This window comes from Tenrec ecaudatus, chromosome 2 (assembly GCF_050624435.1).
Source record: "Tenrec ecaudatus isolate mTenEca1 chromosome 2, mTenEca1.hap1, whole genome shotgun sequence".
NCBI classification, from domain to species: Eukaryota; Metazoa; Chordata; class Mammalia; order Afrosoricida; family Tenrecidae; genus Tenrec; species Tenrec ecaudatus.
This window is the reverse complement of record NC_134531.1, coordinates 72,797,466-72,813,797: the sequence shown is the minus strand read 5'-3', so window position 1 is coordinate 72,813,797 and position 16,332 is coordinate 72,797,466. Positions and strand designations below refer to the sequence as shown.

Sequence of the window (16,332 nt, the reverse complement as noted above, 5' to 3'; positions counted from 1 at the left end):
ACTTTGTGTCATGTTGGTTTGAATACTCAAGTCACTTTTGCAAGAGAGGTACCTGGTGATATTTTGGGGTGGTGGTGGGGGTGGCAGAGTTCTTCCACTTATCAACTCAAGGGCAGCAAGTTTCCATTTATGAGAACATCTTTCTATTTCTTTAAGTGAACGAATGATCTGGTTTTCAAGTTGGAAGGATCTTCTTGCTAGGAATATGATAGATCTCTATAGGCTCATGTAGGAGCCCTGGTGGTGTAGTGGTTACTTGTTGGGCTGCTAACCATAAGGTCAGCCATTCAAAACCACCAGCAGCTCCTCAGGAGAAAGATGAGGCTCTCTACTCCTATCAGGAGTTACAATCTTGGAGACTCTGAGGGACAGTTCTACCCTGTCCTATAGGGTCACTATGAGCCAGCACTGACTCGATAGGCGAGAGTTTGGTTTTTCATTTATATACTTTCCTACTCTTTTAATTAAGGAGACATTTTAAATAGGATCTGGTGTGACATTTAGTCCTTTAGGAAACCCAGATTTCAGGCATTGCTCTGCGCTTTAGACCAAGGTTGTTGAGTTAGTTAATTGTGCCAACCTGGCTGATAAACACAGGTGGGGTTAATTGAAGGGCGGAAGAGATAAATGGCTCAATGAGCCTCACCTTTCTAGTTCTCGGGTCTCTTGCTTTCTGAAGGTTGGACCAGGGTGCAGCTGCCTTAGCCAGTTCCCTGTTTTAACTTGCAAGGCTCACTTCCTGCAAGACATCCCTGAGGAGAAACCATGTGGACCTACCCCGATGCAGTCCTGGGTGCTGGAGCAACCGTGTGGAGACCCCTGCCAGCACTGAGATGCTTACACTTTCACTGATTCAGCTTTCCTCCTGCAGTCAGCATCATTGTGTCTGTCTTGTGAGATGGAGGAGGGCTTTGTGGATTGACGTCAGACATATAGGCTAATGTTGGATTTGGGGGCTTGGGCAGCACTGGGTTGGGATGTTTTCTTGATGTGCACTTACCCTTTATATAAAACTCTCTCTTGTACATGAGTTCCTGTGGATTTGTTTCTCTAAAGTACCCAGACTAACACAGTTGTCAATGAGAACTCACATTGGATCCCCCAACAAACTCAATGAAACCCGATACAATCCATGGGAGGCCTGACGAGGAACGAAGTAGGACGCACCTGGAGAAGGCTAGCCAACTAGCCAGTCATGAGTCCTCAGGGTGCTACCACAGAGCACAGCTTTATCATGCTATCTCTGTTTGCTGACTCCCCCTCTCCCAATATACATATACACGCATACTCACGTGTGCCTGTGTGCATATATTAATAAACGTGTGCAAATACAAACAACTGGTTCTGGAACAAAGTGTGGCTGATATGATGTTAACTACTCTCATATATCTTCTCACTTAACAGTCTCTAAAATTCCATCTGTTAGGGGGTAGGATAGCTCTTTTGGAAATTAGGAAAACAAGCTCAGAACATTGATGTTATTTGTCCAAGTCACACAGCAAGTCAGTGACCTAGATAGACTTCTGGGCCCAGATCCTTTTACCACAAGGCTTAGGCTCTCAACCAGGCTCAGAGACCCTCGGAACACTCAGAAGTACTGATTGAGCAGCATGTGGAAATATGAGGAGGTTTACAAAAGTCTGCGGGGGAAAGTCCTTCATCTGTTCATTCTATTTTTTCACGAACTTATGGAAACCCCTCTGTATGTTTCAGAGAACGGTCACGTCAAGAGCGGTGGGTTTGTCAGAGCACCCGAGGGGGTATAAGAGAAACCAGAGCTCTCTTTCTAGCAAGTGGAGAAGAATCAACCCGGGAGCCCTACACTGAGAGCCTCCTGTCTCTTGTTGAAGCCAGGGGTCAGAGTCTCTGAGATTACAATGGGGCCTCTCTTTCTTCACCCCATAAATCAGCTTCGTGTTATCCTAAATAGGGTAAGTCCCAGGTTGACAAATTAAGGCCTGTGAGCCACATCTGGCACCTGGCCTGTTTCTGTAAATAAAGTTTTATTGGAACACAGCCGCATAGATTCACTTATATCTTGTCTTTGGCTGCTTTTGCGCTAGTGTGGCAGAGCCGGTGGTACAATCGAGACCACAGGCCTGCAGGGCACAAACTATTCATGATCTAGCCCTTTGGACAGCGGGTTCTGAGCGCGGTACCGAGATTCCCCAGGAGCACTCACCGTGAAGACCTTCTCAGGCTGGCCCCGTGCTCTCATGTTTGTGTCATGAATTAACTTCAGAATCATCCAAGCTTCGTCATGTTTCCCGACCTAAGAAATACAAGTAGACAGCAAAGGGCTAAGAGGCGAGTCGCCTCGGTTTCCTGACTTTCCCATAACTGTCTCCTCCTCCTGCCGGGCCGAACTGAACGTGCTCGCGCAGCGGAGTTTATGCAGTCTCATCGGAACTGGCAGCCCCCCGGGCCATTATTGAGTACACTGCCAGCTGAATGGATGGGTCGAGAACAAGGCATAGCACATCTGGATGGTATAAACTAATTTATCGAACATAAGCCAGGCCCTCCTCATTGAGAGAAAAGCTACTTGCTTAGGGAGGACCATGGCTTTCTGGCGCCGAGGCAGCTTGTTGATGCGCCGTCATGTAAAGCACAGCTGCTTGAAACCCAGCCTGCCCTCCACCCTAGGGAAAGAAGTAGATCCCCGAAGAGGCGAAAAGCCTTTCCTAGAAGTCACATGGGGCTCTTTCCCGTGCAGGGTACTTGAGTATTTCGAATAATAAGCATTACCTCCAACAAGAAGCGGGGGCTTTCCGGCATGAAGGTGAGGGCCACCACGGCGCAGACGCACGGGAGCGCGCAGACGATGACGAACACGCGCCAGCTGTGGAACTGGTAGGCCGACCCCATGCTGAAGCTCCAGCCTGGAAAAAGAGGGCAGGACGCATGAGGGCAGGCTCCTTCCTCCCGGGCTGCCTCCTGGGAAATGAGGGCTCCACCGTCAGTGGAGCAGTGGGGCCTCCCCCACCATGCCCTGCTCCCCTGGAGGACACTGAGAGCATCCCCAAGAAGGAAAGTATGTGAACCTGACAATGGCCTTCAGGAGCAGGTGCAACGTGTGTTTATGCACCACCGGATTGCAATTCCACTGTGGGTTGTTCTGAGACAATGCTTATTTCTACCGAGTGACCATGCCGGATCTTCTGTTTGTTCTTCCAGATCATCCTCCATCCCACGGTGGCGGGACAGGAGACCGCCCTCTGGGTACTGTGTGCACTGTGGGCTCTTGCTCACTACTTTTCCATCTGACTTACCAGCGGTAGAACACAGGGTGGCAGGGTTGAGGTACTCCCCCCCCCCTCCTGATGGGGATGGCACACCCCACCCCCAGGATTTTCTCCGCATGCACACAGAGTGCAACTGACCAAGAGGACTGTAAATCTGTTAGAGGTATTTTTATTATAACAAGAAAAGCATACTGCCCTGGGATGGCAAGAGAAATCCCTGCAAGACCTGCAAGGAAGCCTCTGTGGGACTGGCTCCCCCATGGCTGCAGGCTGCAGGAGCCCACAGTTCTCAGTGAGAAATGAGGAGGAGCATCCAGTAGAACGGACAATGCAGAGTCGATTTATGGAGGCATAGATGAATTGTATGAGGTGGCCTTTTATTCTAATAGTGATTGGTACCGGGAAGGCTTGATAGGAACAAAAGTCGGGTAGTCTACATCCCATCCCAAGAGAGAGTCGTATAATTATTCATTGTAAACACAGGAGCCAACTGAGAGTCGTAGAGGTCATTTCTGGAGGTGACATAACTTCCTCATGGCCACAAAGCCCAAGTTACACGTCAGAATCATCTCCATCGGGATTCAAGGCAGAATCTTCTACATCGGCACACAGCTTCAAGGGTAAACCAGAAAGCATCGCGACAGAACCATAGAAAACTGGCTGAACAGTGTCATAGTCACACAAGTTCATGTCAACTTGATAAATAAAAACTAAGGGGTGGAGTCGAGCCTGTCAATCAGGTCACAGCCTGGTGATCCCTCCTTGTGGACATGGCTTTCTCACGAGGATTCTGGGACTTCATCTCTCCCTCCCTGGAGATGGGACACACTCTCTCTCTGCTGCACATTCCACATGGAGCCATGCTGATGGCAGTCAGAGCCCTGAAAATGCTTCCACTGCCATTGGACCCCCACAACTTTCTACCACCGGCCTGTGATCTTCCTGCATTTAGCATCATTGATGCACTGCGTGAGTCTGAAGAGGAATTCATGGGCTAATATGGTACTAATGGGCTAATACTGAACTTATGGACTTTATCTGGACTGAACTGGAATTTTTTAATATTAACTTTATTTGGGGTGGAGGCTCTTAGAGCTTTTATTACAATCCATACATATATCCATTGTGTCAAACACATCTGAATATATGTTGACATCATCTTTTTCAAAACATCTCCTTTCAAATTGAGCCCTTGCTGCCAGCTCCTCATTTTTTACTTCTCCTTCTTCCCCACCACTCCCTCCCCCATGTCCCCTTGAATTCTACCAGGACAGCCCTGCTGCCTTTGAAGAAAGAGTACGTGCATGTTGTGATGGAAAAATAATTCCTTGGCACAACTTACCTGACCTTTGTCTCACTGAATTTCCAGCTTTCTTAAAACTTCTTAATAATAAACTCCCATGATTTTCCTGTATCCTTTGAGAAAATCCATCACAATTACCCCTTGGAAATAACCCCAAACAGTCCTATAACCTTCTGAGCTGACCTCTCTGCCTTACATTTCACTGACCCAGTAGGACACCCCAGAAGCCACGGTTTTGGTTGGCTCTGTAACTTAAGGCTACTTAACAAGACGAAAGGAAATGAGAAAACTTGCCTGCGGCTGTCACTGATGACAGATACGTTTAAACACTTTTGGGGGTGGGAGGTGGGGTGAACAGATCTGTTTTGTATGAACCGGAACCTTACTAGTAATACTTTTTGACACATTCTGATACACTTGTTTAACCATCAGATGTGTTTACAAATGATGTTAACTTGAATGACATGCTATTTCAATCTTAGATTAATAAAAACATCACGGACATATGTGGATTCGGTGGATTACCGGTTTAACTATATTGTTAACATTCAAACCCACTGCCATCGAGTTGATTCCGACTTATAGTGACCTTACAGGACAGAATGGAATGGCCCCTGCTGGTTTCCAAGACTGTCCAGCTATGGGAGTGGAAAGCCTCATTTTCATTCTATAGAGCAGCTGGTGGTTTTGAGCTGCTGACCTTGTAGTGACTAGCCCAAGAGACAACCTACTATGCCACCAGGGCTTAATCTCTTATGTAGCAGAATTCAAATGTCTCAAGTTTCTAAACAGTAGGAGACATCCTATGATGGAACGAAGAAAACCTGTCTTGTTCACTTCACATCTGATCTTCCTGCTTCCTTACAAAGAACTTGTTTTTTATTTTTTAAAACTCATTGTATTAAGGGCTCTTACAGCTCTTATCACAATCCATCCATCCATCCTTTGTGTCAAGCACATTTGTACATATGTTGCCACCATCCTTTTCAAAACATTCTCTTTCTACTTAAGCACTTGGTATCAGCTCATGCCCCTCCCCAACCAAATCATGAACCCTTGATATTTATAAAAATTTTGTTTTCATGTCTCACACTGACCGCTGACTCCCTTCACCCACTTTTCTGTTGTTCATCCCCCCTGGAAGGGGATTATATGTATATTATATGTAGATTATTGTGATTCGTTCCCCCTTTCTGCCCCCACCTTCCCCTTCCCCTCCTGGTATCCCTACTCTCATTATTGGTCCCGAGGGGGTTTATCTGTCCTGGATTCCCTGTGTTGCGAGCTCTTATCTGTAGCAGTGTACATGCTCTGGTCTAGCCAGATCTGAAAAGTAGAATTGGGGTCATGGTAGTGGGTGAGGGAGGGTAAGGAAGCATTAAAGAACTAGAGGAAAGTTGTATGTTTCATTGGTGCTATAGATCACCCTGACTGGCTCATCTCCTCCCTGTGATGTTTCTGTAAGGGGATGTCCAATTGTCTATAGATTGACTTTGGGTCTCCACTCTGCCCACCCCCTCATTCACATTGATATGCTTTTTTGTTCTGGTTGTTTGATGCCTGATACCTGGTCCCATCGACACCTCAAGACCCCACTGGCTGGTGTGCTTCTTCCATGTGGGCTTTGTTCTTACCTAGATAGCTGCTTGTTTATCGTTAATCCTTTAAAACCCCAACGCTATATCTTTTGATAGCAGCGCACCATCAGCTTTCTTCACCACATTGGCTTATGCACCCATTTTGCCTCCAGCGATCGTGTCAGGAAGATGAACATCATGGAATACTAGGTTATTAGAACAAAATGTTCTTGAGTTGAGGGAATACTTGTCCAAGAACTTGTTTTGTAAAGACTTTAAATCTTATTCTTTTAAGCACTGGCTAAACAATAAAAGCCTGCATTGGTTTAGCTGAGCAAACACAACGTTTTCATTGTCAGACCAGAGGACAGTCTGCAGTCACACACTGAAGACACACTAAAGCACAAGGACAAAGGGGCAAGTCAACTGATAAGTAAGTTTCTGGTTCTTCTGTTAACATAAGTTGGTTCAGAAGATGTAATTTTACAAACTAGAATAGGATGGTGTCCTCTCGCCTTGATATTTCCAGATGCCTCTCCAAAGGTTTCAGGGCTCCCCCTGGACAGCTGGGGGTAGGAATATCTCCCTTCTCCTTCCTGCACAGCTCATCAGCGGGTAGAAAGACGGATAGATTCCAGCCTATAGAGGAAGTTGGACTACAAATAACAATCCGAGCCCAGGGGAGTCCAGCTCTGCTCAGTTCCGGCTGCAGCTTCTTTGGGTATCGAGTCTCATCTCTAGCAGTTGAAGTGAGGACAGTCTTTGCTGCTCAGCCCCTTCTCTACTAGGTGAGCTGTGAAGCCAATCTTCTGGCCCCTAGCTTGATGAGGGTGTGCGTGCATGTGTGAGCGTGCATGCACCCATCGTCTTCCTCTACCCTTCCCTCTCTACATTTTCTTAAAAATATGATTTTCCTCTTAGTCTTCAAAACGGGTTTGTATCCTTTTTGGGGGTGCGTGGAGTCTCCAACTGACCACTCCCTCTTTGTACTTGAGCCCACTTTGTAGTACTTCAGAAATAAACGCAGAGAGAATTTCATGCCTCTGCTTTCTCATTCTTAACCCTACACACCCATCTAAATCCAGGCCTTCCTTGTGCTTACAGCAGGTGCACTGTTTGTGCTCTCATTGAAGGCTGACCTTTCCACTTGGGTTCTGGGTCCCATTCTGTGATAGTTTCATAATCTGGTGTCAATTTGAGGATTCAGAGTGAAGGGGTGGAGTCTAGCCTGTCAATCAGGTAGTAGCTTGATGACCTCATTTGTAGGCGCTAAGGAGATAATAACTCACTGGAGGTGGGACACATGCTCACTCCCTGCAAGACATCCCTGTGGAGAAGACGCATGGAGGGAGGCTGATGGAGCCAGATCTCTGGAGCTGGAGAAGCCACTCAGATAACTCTGCCAGTGCTGAGATGCTTCCAAATCCACTGATCCACAAGACTCCCCACCCACTGGCCTGTGATCTTCCTGCATTCAGCATCATTGCATGTGTTTCATGAGTCTGAAGAAGATGATGAATTGGTAGCAGACATATGGGCTAATATCGAACTTGTGGATTTGATCTGGACTGGTGGATGGGCACAGTGGCTGAAACGATGGGCTCCCACGTAGGGACACCTGTGAGGATGGCGCAGGGCCGGGCGGTGTGCTGCTCTGTAGTTCCCAGAATTCCTATGGGTCAGAACTGACTCGATGGTCCCTAACACCAACCACACTCTATTATCCTGAAAGCAAACCAATCAGGCCAGTGGAAGATGCCATTGTCACCTTGCCACCCTCCCCCCCCAAAGCTCATCAAATGAAATCAAAGATCAAGATGATGCTCATTTGCTTTTTTGATGTGAGGGGGACAGTGTATTTGGAGTTTGTTCCATCAGGTCAGACTGTTAATCAAGTTTTCTATTTAGAGGTTCTGAAAAGATGGCATAACAGTGTGTGACCAAAAAGACCTGATTTGTGGTGCACGAGGGACTGGTTTTGCTACCATGACAATGCACCTGCTCATTCAGCCTTCTCAGTGCACTGGTGTATGGCAAACAACAGCATGCCTCTCTTGCACCACACACCTTACTCACCCGACCTCACACCATGCAACTTCTTTTGGTTTCCATGAATAAAAAGGGACATGAAAGAACAGCAATTTGACAATGTAGAAGAGTTGAAGGGAAAAAAAATGAGGGAGGCGCTGCCATCCATCCAAACAGATGAGTTTGAAAAATGTTTCCAAGAATGGAATTGCAAGTTTGACAAATGTATTAAGTGTAATGGAAAGTACTTTGAAGGTGATAAGGTTGTTTTGTAAAGAAATTTAAATACGTAGCTTTGGAAAAAATCCATTTTAATTTTGGGTATCCCCTCATCTATATCTGGCTCATGTTAGAGACATCATTGCTATTTTATGATAGGGAGTATTATAAATCATCCCCACAAGGAATACGGTAATTCTATTGATGGCATCATTAATTAAGCTAATTGTATAGAATATAAAACACTGTTAAGAAAAGGAAATTGCATATATATACACACACCAGCTTTTCAGACTACAATACGTGAATTTTTCACTCATATAGAATGAAAGCTTAAGTTACTGGACACTGTTTACATGAACTAGGAGGGTTGGGGTAACATTCATTGACAAAGGCTAAACCATGCCTGCCAGAGTAATACAAACCATCAAAAAGCCAAGAAAGCATTAAAGTAACAAATATATGATCTGTAATAGGGCCCTTGAGTTTGTCCCAATTTTCTTGTTGATGATTCTTAGAGTTTTGGAGTTTGCATTTAAGTCTCCAGTCCATCTCGAGTCATATTTTTGAATCACTTTTTATCCTTTTTCTAAAAAAATTTTATTGGGGGCTCCTACAGCTCTTATCACAACCCATCTACCCATCCATTGTGTCAAGTGCATTTGTACATATGTTGTCCTCATTTTCAAGACATTTTCTTTCTATCTGAGCCCTTGATATCAGCTCATTTTTCCCTCCCTCATGAACACTGTGTGGTAGTCACCTAATCTGGTGTCAATTTGAGGATTAAGAGTGTAGGGGTGGAGTCTAGCCTGTCAATCTGGAGGTAGCCAATGCGACATCTGTGTGGGCATGGCCTTCTCCTGAGAATCCTGGGAAATCCAGTACTGCCTCCTTGGAGGTGGGAGACCCTTCTCTCTCTGATACACGCTGGGAGCCACAGCAGCTGACAAGACACATGGACCCACCCTGATGCAGAGACCCCTGCCAGCGCTGAGATGTTTCCAACACCACTGGATCCAAAGACTTTCTACACACTGGCCTGTGATCTACATTCGGTGTCGTTGCGTGCGTTTTGTGATTCTGAAGAGGACTTTATAGATTGATATCGGACATATGGGCTAATATTGGACTTATGGACTTGATCTGGACTGGGCTGGGATATTTTCACAATGCTTAATTCCTCTTGTATATAAATCTTTTCTTATACACATATGTGTGTTCATGAATTTGTTTCTCTGGCCTACCCAGACTAACACAAATGGATAATTTATAAATTATCATTATTTTTTCATGTTTTACACTGACCAATGTCTCCCTTCACCCACTTTTCTGTTGTCTGTCCCCACGAGAGGGAGCTATATGTAGATTCTTGTATTTGGTTCCCTCTTTCACCCCCACCTTACCCTTTCCCTCCTGGTATTGCTACTCTCATTTTTAGGTCCTGAGGAATTTATGTGTCCTGGATTCCCTGTGTTTCCAGCTCTTATCTGTACCAGTGTACAGACTCTGGTCTAGCCGGATTTGTAAGGTCACACAGGAGCGTGGGGGAGGAAGCATTAAAGAACTAGAGTGGGGGGAGGAAGCATTAAAGAATATTGGGGGGAGGAAGCATTAAATAATTAGAGAGGAAAGTTGTATGTTTCATCAGTGCTATAGTACACCCTGACTGCCTTGTCTTTTCCTTGTGACACTTCTGTAAGGGATGTCCAATTGTCTACAGATGGGCTTTGGGTCTCCACTCTGCCCACCCCCTCATTCACATTGATATGATTCTTTTGTTCTGGTTCTTTGATGCCTGATACTTGATCCTATCACCAGCGCATGATCACACAGGCTGGTGTGCTTCTTCCATGTGGCCTTTGTTGCTTCTCAGCTAGATGGCTGCATGTTTATCTTCAAGCCTTTAAGACCTCAGACTCTATGTCTTTTGATAGCCAGGCACCATCAGCTTTCTTCACCACATTTGCTTATGCACCCGCTTTGTCTTCTGTGATCATGTCAGGGAGGTGAACATCATGGAATGCCAGTTTAATAAACAAAATGTTCTTGTGTTGAGGGAGAACTTGAGTAGAGACCCAATGTCTGTCTGCCACCTTAACAGTTAACATATAAATATAGGTACATAGATCTATTTCCATATAGTTATATAAAAATATATTTACATATGTCTACGCCCATATTTAGACCTCTATAAATGTTCTTTGCCCCCTAGTTCTTTCCTCTATTTCCTTTTACTTTCCTCTTGTCCCACTATCATGTTCGGTCTTCTTTCACGTTTCAGTAATTCCTCTCGATTACGTTGCCCTTGATCAAGCCCTACACCCTCATCAGATTGATTTTAGATCACTTGTTGTTCCCTTGTTCCTGGGTTTGTTGGCCCCCACGCTTTCTTCCCTCTGCCTCCTCCTCTCCTGGGTCCTCCCCAAACCATCAGTCCCATTGTTTTCTCCACTCAATTGTTTATCCTGCCTATCTTATCTAACATATACATGCAGAGACAATAATAAGCACAAAAACAAGACAGAGCAAAACAAAACAACAAAACAAAGCAACAGCAGCAACAACAAAAAAACCATTGACCCCCCAAAACAAAAGCCTAGTTCCAGGTCTGTTTACCTGACTCTTAGGAGATTTTTCTGGTGGAGTATGATGGGGTGCCATGCAAGGTCTATTTTTGGTATTCCCGGGAGGACTTCATTGCTGCTCTGTTGCGCTCCCTTAGCGTTTCACCCTAGTGCGGTGGGGTCAGGTTGGGCAAAGTCTCTATACTGTGCCTCCAGCATCACTTTTTATCTTACAAAAATAAATTGAGAAGTGAACAGGAGAGACCTCAGAACTACTGAGACCCAAGACGATTGGTCATCACACATGCACAGGATATATACAACTCTTTTTAGAAGCGACTTAATTCTGGAAGTGTATGGTATGTGAATTTTAAATCTATGAAATTATTGAAACAACAACAAAAACACATGTAGATGCCCAAGGAAAACTGCACCCACAGATGGAAAATGGAAATACGGACCTTCCTCTAAAGCTGACAGAGAGAGTGTGCCTTCCCCTAGGGTTAGTGCCCTGAACTTGGATTTCTAGCCTCCTAAATCTGAGAGAAGAAATTCCTTTTTGTTCAGGCCATCTGGTTGTGGTATTTCTGGGAAAGCAGCAGTAGATATCTAAGATAGTCATTTGAAGAATTCTATTTTGCATATTTTTAAAATGAGTTACATGGCTTACCAAAAAATATCAGTATGACAGGTGTTAAGAATTGAACTGTCTCCCACAAATGGAGATTGAATTTCCACCCCTGTTGCCTGTGGAAGTGCTGTTGTTTGAAGATAGTGTCTTTGAAGAGATTGTGAGTTAAGATGAAGTAACAGGTTGGGAGGGGCCTAATCCAGTCATTGTGGGATCCTTATAAAAACACGGGAAGAGACACAGAGGGAAATAAACCATCATGGGAAGACACAGCTATAAGCCACGAAACACCAAGGATTCCCCGCCAACCCCAGAAGCTAAGCGAGAAGCATGCGATCGATTCTCTCCCAAGGTCCTGAGAACTCAGCTGCTGACCTCAGTAACGGGGACACATACTTCCCACACTTATCCGCCCCAAACAAACAGACAAAACCCCCAGACTGACCTAAAAGAACACTTTCTGAATTAAAAACGCACGAAGGAGTGAAGAACAAAGCTCTGACTACTGCACAGCTCAGTCACGACGTCTCTAAGTGTCTCCCCAGCTCCACTTTAAGATGCTTACATTTGTGTTCAAGAGCTCCACAAAGGTCAAAGCACAGACGTCGGGGCGGGGAGCCATGCCATAGGGAGGGAAGGACAGACAGCAAGGTGAAGCCAAGCTACCCTCAGCTGGGGAAGTGGCTTGTTGTCTTCAGAGGCTCACCCTCTTGAAAGGATGGCACCATGCCTTCTTGGTCTTGAAAAAGCATAAGGTTCCTGGGTGGCTGATGGTGCTAATTGTCCTTGGGACTTGGTTAAAATATTCATTAAAATGTCACACTATGGGATTTATCTACAGATAATGGAAATTCCATGCAGGGAAGGACCTCAATTAGAGTATCACAGAAAGGAATTACTGCACAGTACTAATCAGCGTGGCACTAATAAGAGTGTTACGTGTCTCGAATAATTAACGAAGCCATTTACCAACATCAAGCTGAGGCATGTCTGGGATGGCAGAAACCAGCTACCTCTCTGGTTGTCCATTTGTCTGACTCATTCAAGGTGCCGAGGCAGAAATACATGGCACATGGTGAAGGATAATGCTTTCTGCTGCCCAAGGGATCCGGTCCACAGATTATCAATCTCTATTTGATGGTCAGGCATGGGACGTTATCAATGAAACAGCTTTTGGTGAGAAAATAAAAATGTTTAGGTACAGGACACAGATCCTGTGTCATAAAAAAAGTCTTGAATATCATATGGGGGACCATCCACCCCCTCCATTTCTGGGGCCTCCCATCACGAGAAACAGGGCCACCTAAAATTACCTTTGGAACAATGGCTCAAAATTCTATTTCCTCAAGTGGAAAATTCCATTTTATCCATATGTCCCTTCATTTGATGATTTTTGGATTTTATTCTTACAAGAGTGAAGTTGTATCCCACCCACACGTTACACACAGCGGTTCTCAAACTTCCTCATGTTGTCTCCTCACATGTGGTGACCCACCCCCCCACCATAAAATTATTTTTGTTGCTACTTCAAAACTGTAATTTTTCTACTGTTATGAACACAGGTGACCTCTGTGAAAGGGTTGTTCAACCCCCAAAGGGGTCATGATCCACAGGTTGGGAAGGTGAGTACCGCCTAAGCAGCAGGGAGCGTCAGTCCCTGAGTAGAGAGACTCAGGCTGCCCGTACATCCAGTATCACCCATCATCCATCACTGACGGTGTGAGATGGAACCAGGAGAAGCTGAGCGCGCCCTCTGCATGATTTCTGCGGAGATCTTCCACTGCCTCCACAGTGTGTTTAAAAAGAAGGAGGAGGAGGCGGAGGTAGTGAAACACACACTACGGCACAACTGACTGCAGAATGGAACACTATGGAGAGTGATTGGAAATGGATGAAATAGATCTTTTTGAATAGACCTGGGGTATGCATGTTATATTGCTCAGTGGGGGGGGCGCATTTCAGAATGCTGTAAATCGCATTTATTTTTATATAAACCCAAAGCCTATCACCAGACAGAGAAAGCAAGTGAGTGGTCACACAGGGTGTGAGAGGGAGTGGCTAGGGGGCATCACTCTTCTCATTAGCGCTTCAATTTCTGAAGGTCATGGCACTTTATATTATTTTCTCCTCAAAAAGAAAAGAAAAACTAAAAAAAGAAAGAGTTGCGCATCTTATATATTTATTGAGACCCAGAAGGAGAAGGAAATGACAGTGTAACTGGAACATGATTCATTGTCCATGCACTTGCCTGAGTCAGACTAGTTCTGACTGTGATGCAGAAACCAGCATGGACACTGTGGGAATCCCTATGCAAGGAGAAAGGGCTGGAGCAGTGGTTCTCAACCTTCCCAACGCCATGGCATTTAGTTCAGTTCCTCATGTGTGGTGACCCCAACCATGGAATTATTTTTGCTGCTACATCATAACTGCAATCTTGCTCCTGCTAGGAATCATAATGTAAATATCTCACATGCAGGATGTATTTTCATGGTTAAAAAGTGAATATAATTAAAGCATAGTGATTAATCACAAAACAGTATGTAATTATATATTGTGAAATATTTATTTCTAATGACAAATAAATGAAATTTTGTCTTGGAGCATGGTGTAGCATGGGTAAAAGTCTTCATACCGGATACTTGTGTGTGGGCGTATCTGCATGTGGGCGGACTCGCCTGGAGACGGATAGAGGTGCTGCGGTATCTGAGTTCCTAAAACTATCGGAAATATGTGTTTTCTGATGGTCTTAGGTGACCCCTGTAAAAGGGCCGTTTGACCTCCCAATGGGTTGAGACCCACAGGTTGAGAACTGCTGGACTAGAGACTACCCTGGGTGGGAACCAGAATCATGTTTACACACCTTTATTATTTCAACCCATCCTCCCCCCTCTCCCCGCCATACTCTAGTGTTGGACTCTTGGGAGAAAGGCCATTTGCTCCTTGAGCCACAGTAGTGTGCGCTCTGCTGACAACAGTGATGTACAAAGCAGTCACGGCCAGTGGAATTGGCAGGGATCTGCCCACAGCACACAATCATGCTTCCAGGAAGTGAGAGCCAGTACAATCAGAATTATCCCTCCCAGGGAGCGAGTGCAAGGGTTAAATTCCAGCTCACCACAGTATCGTGTGTCACGAGGCCCAGCAACAAGATGCTCTTTCTTGTTAGGCTCTTTGGGAACGCACAGAGCAGAGGTCAACAGAGGACGGAAGTCATGTTACGCTGCTAATTCCTTGGTCTGTCTTGTGACCCTGACCATACTCACAAGAAGCAAATTTCCTGGTGGCTTTGTAACTCACAACCCTTGGGCTTATTTTTCAGGGGAATTTATTCTGGAACATATTCTGTGAATCTTTCAAATGGGAAAAGTGCGAATGCGGTGACCTTTGCAGAGCAAGTTGCTGGTATCAGCATTGAAGATTGATTCCAGCCTGGCAATTCCCAAGCTCGACTGAGACAAATAATGAGTCTGAATGTTCAGCAAACAGCTGATAGTGTAAACTGTATCTGTGTTGTATAGTCTAAACAGAGATCCCTTGGGATTTTCTTTTATAGAAAGGCAATAATAAAGTATTAGTATATAATATAGGTCCGTTGAAAGTTTATCAAGAATATTTTGATACAAACACAAGCCATTACAACAGTCTATAGGACAGTCAAATTCTGAACCGACGCAAAAGAAGCTTGGATCATAAATGCGTACAACTGCAGTCCATTGCTCTATAGGTGCACATTGCATATATAGCCTCTGCCATAGACTCAACTGACTCATAGCAGCCCTGGAGGACAGAGCAGAACAGCCCCCGTGGGTTCCTGAGACAGTCAGTCTTTATGGGATTGGAAAGTCTCATCTTTTGCCCAAAGAGCACTGGTGAGTTTAAACTTCTAACCCCGTGGCTAGCTGCCCAGTGGCGCATATTTTCCTACTTGCTATCTGATGGCATGTGGAAGTGCAAATTAAATTTCCTTCTCTTTTATTCACATAGATATCATTTAAAATGAAATGCATCTGCTTCTAGATTTATATTTATATATAAGTTCTTACATAAGTTGATGCCCATGGATAAGTAATAGTACATTATTTATGTTCATGTTGGGAAGAAATATGGTTTGACGAATTGGCGGTTCAAGAGTAGAATTCTTACTTGCTGAGCATGAGAACTGTGTTAATTTCCTAGCCAATCCAGCTCATGTGAGGGAGTCTCATGGTTCCATGAACTTTCTGTTGTTATTATTATTAATCACTTTATTGGGGGGGATTCTTACGAATCTTATAACAATCCATCATTCACTTGTATTAAGCACACTTGTACATATGTTGTCATCAGCATTTCCAGAACATTTTCTTTCTGTTTGAGCCCTTGGTATCAGCTCCTCTTTTTCCCCTCCCTCCGTCCCCCTCCCACCTCGTGAAACCTTGATCAATTATATATTGTTGTTATTTCATGTCTCACACTGTCCGTTGTTTCCCTTCGCCCACACTTCTGTTATTCATCCCCTCCCATGAACTTTTTGAAGCCCCCTTGGACACAGCCACCACCTGTATGTCAGTGAAGGTTTGCACATTGCTATCATGCTGAACAGATTTCTGTTGAAATTCCAGATGACAGCCAACTTGGAAGAAAGATGTGCTGATCTACCTCTGAAAAACAGCCAATGGAACTGGATGGATACCTACTTTGGTGACCCTTAAAAGCTTTCAAGTGGCGATCTGAGATGCAGCCCTTTGTCTCTCCTCTTCCATAGTAAAGAAGAGTGAAGAAA

At 44.8% G+C, this 16,332-nt stretch overlaps 1 protein-coding gene across 3 annotated transcripts in view; it reads right to left on the bottom strand.

Annotated features, from left to right (window-relative positions):
- SV2C (synaptic vesicle glycoprotein 2C) overlaps window positions 1-16,332 on the bottom strand; it is a 310,736-nt gene that overhangs the window by 41,065 nt on the left and 253,339 nt on the right. For all 3 annotated transcript variants that reach the window (XM_075541191.1, XM_075541190.1, XM_075541192.1), the window contains exons 5-6: window positions 2,749-2,882; window positions 2,183-2,272 (exon numbers count right to left, since the gene is read on the bottom strand). In XM_075541191.1, coding sequence (XP_075397306.1) covers window positions 2,183-2,272; window positions 2,749-2,882 — 224 coding nt within the window. The remainder of the gene's footprint in view (window positions 1-2,182; window positions 2,273-2,748; window positions 2,883-16,332) is intronic.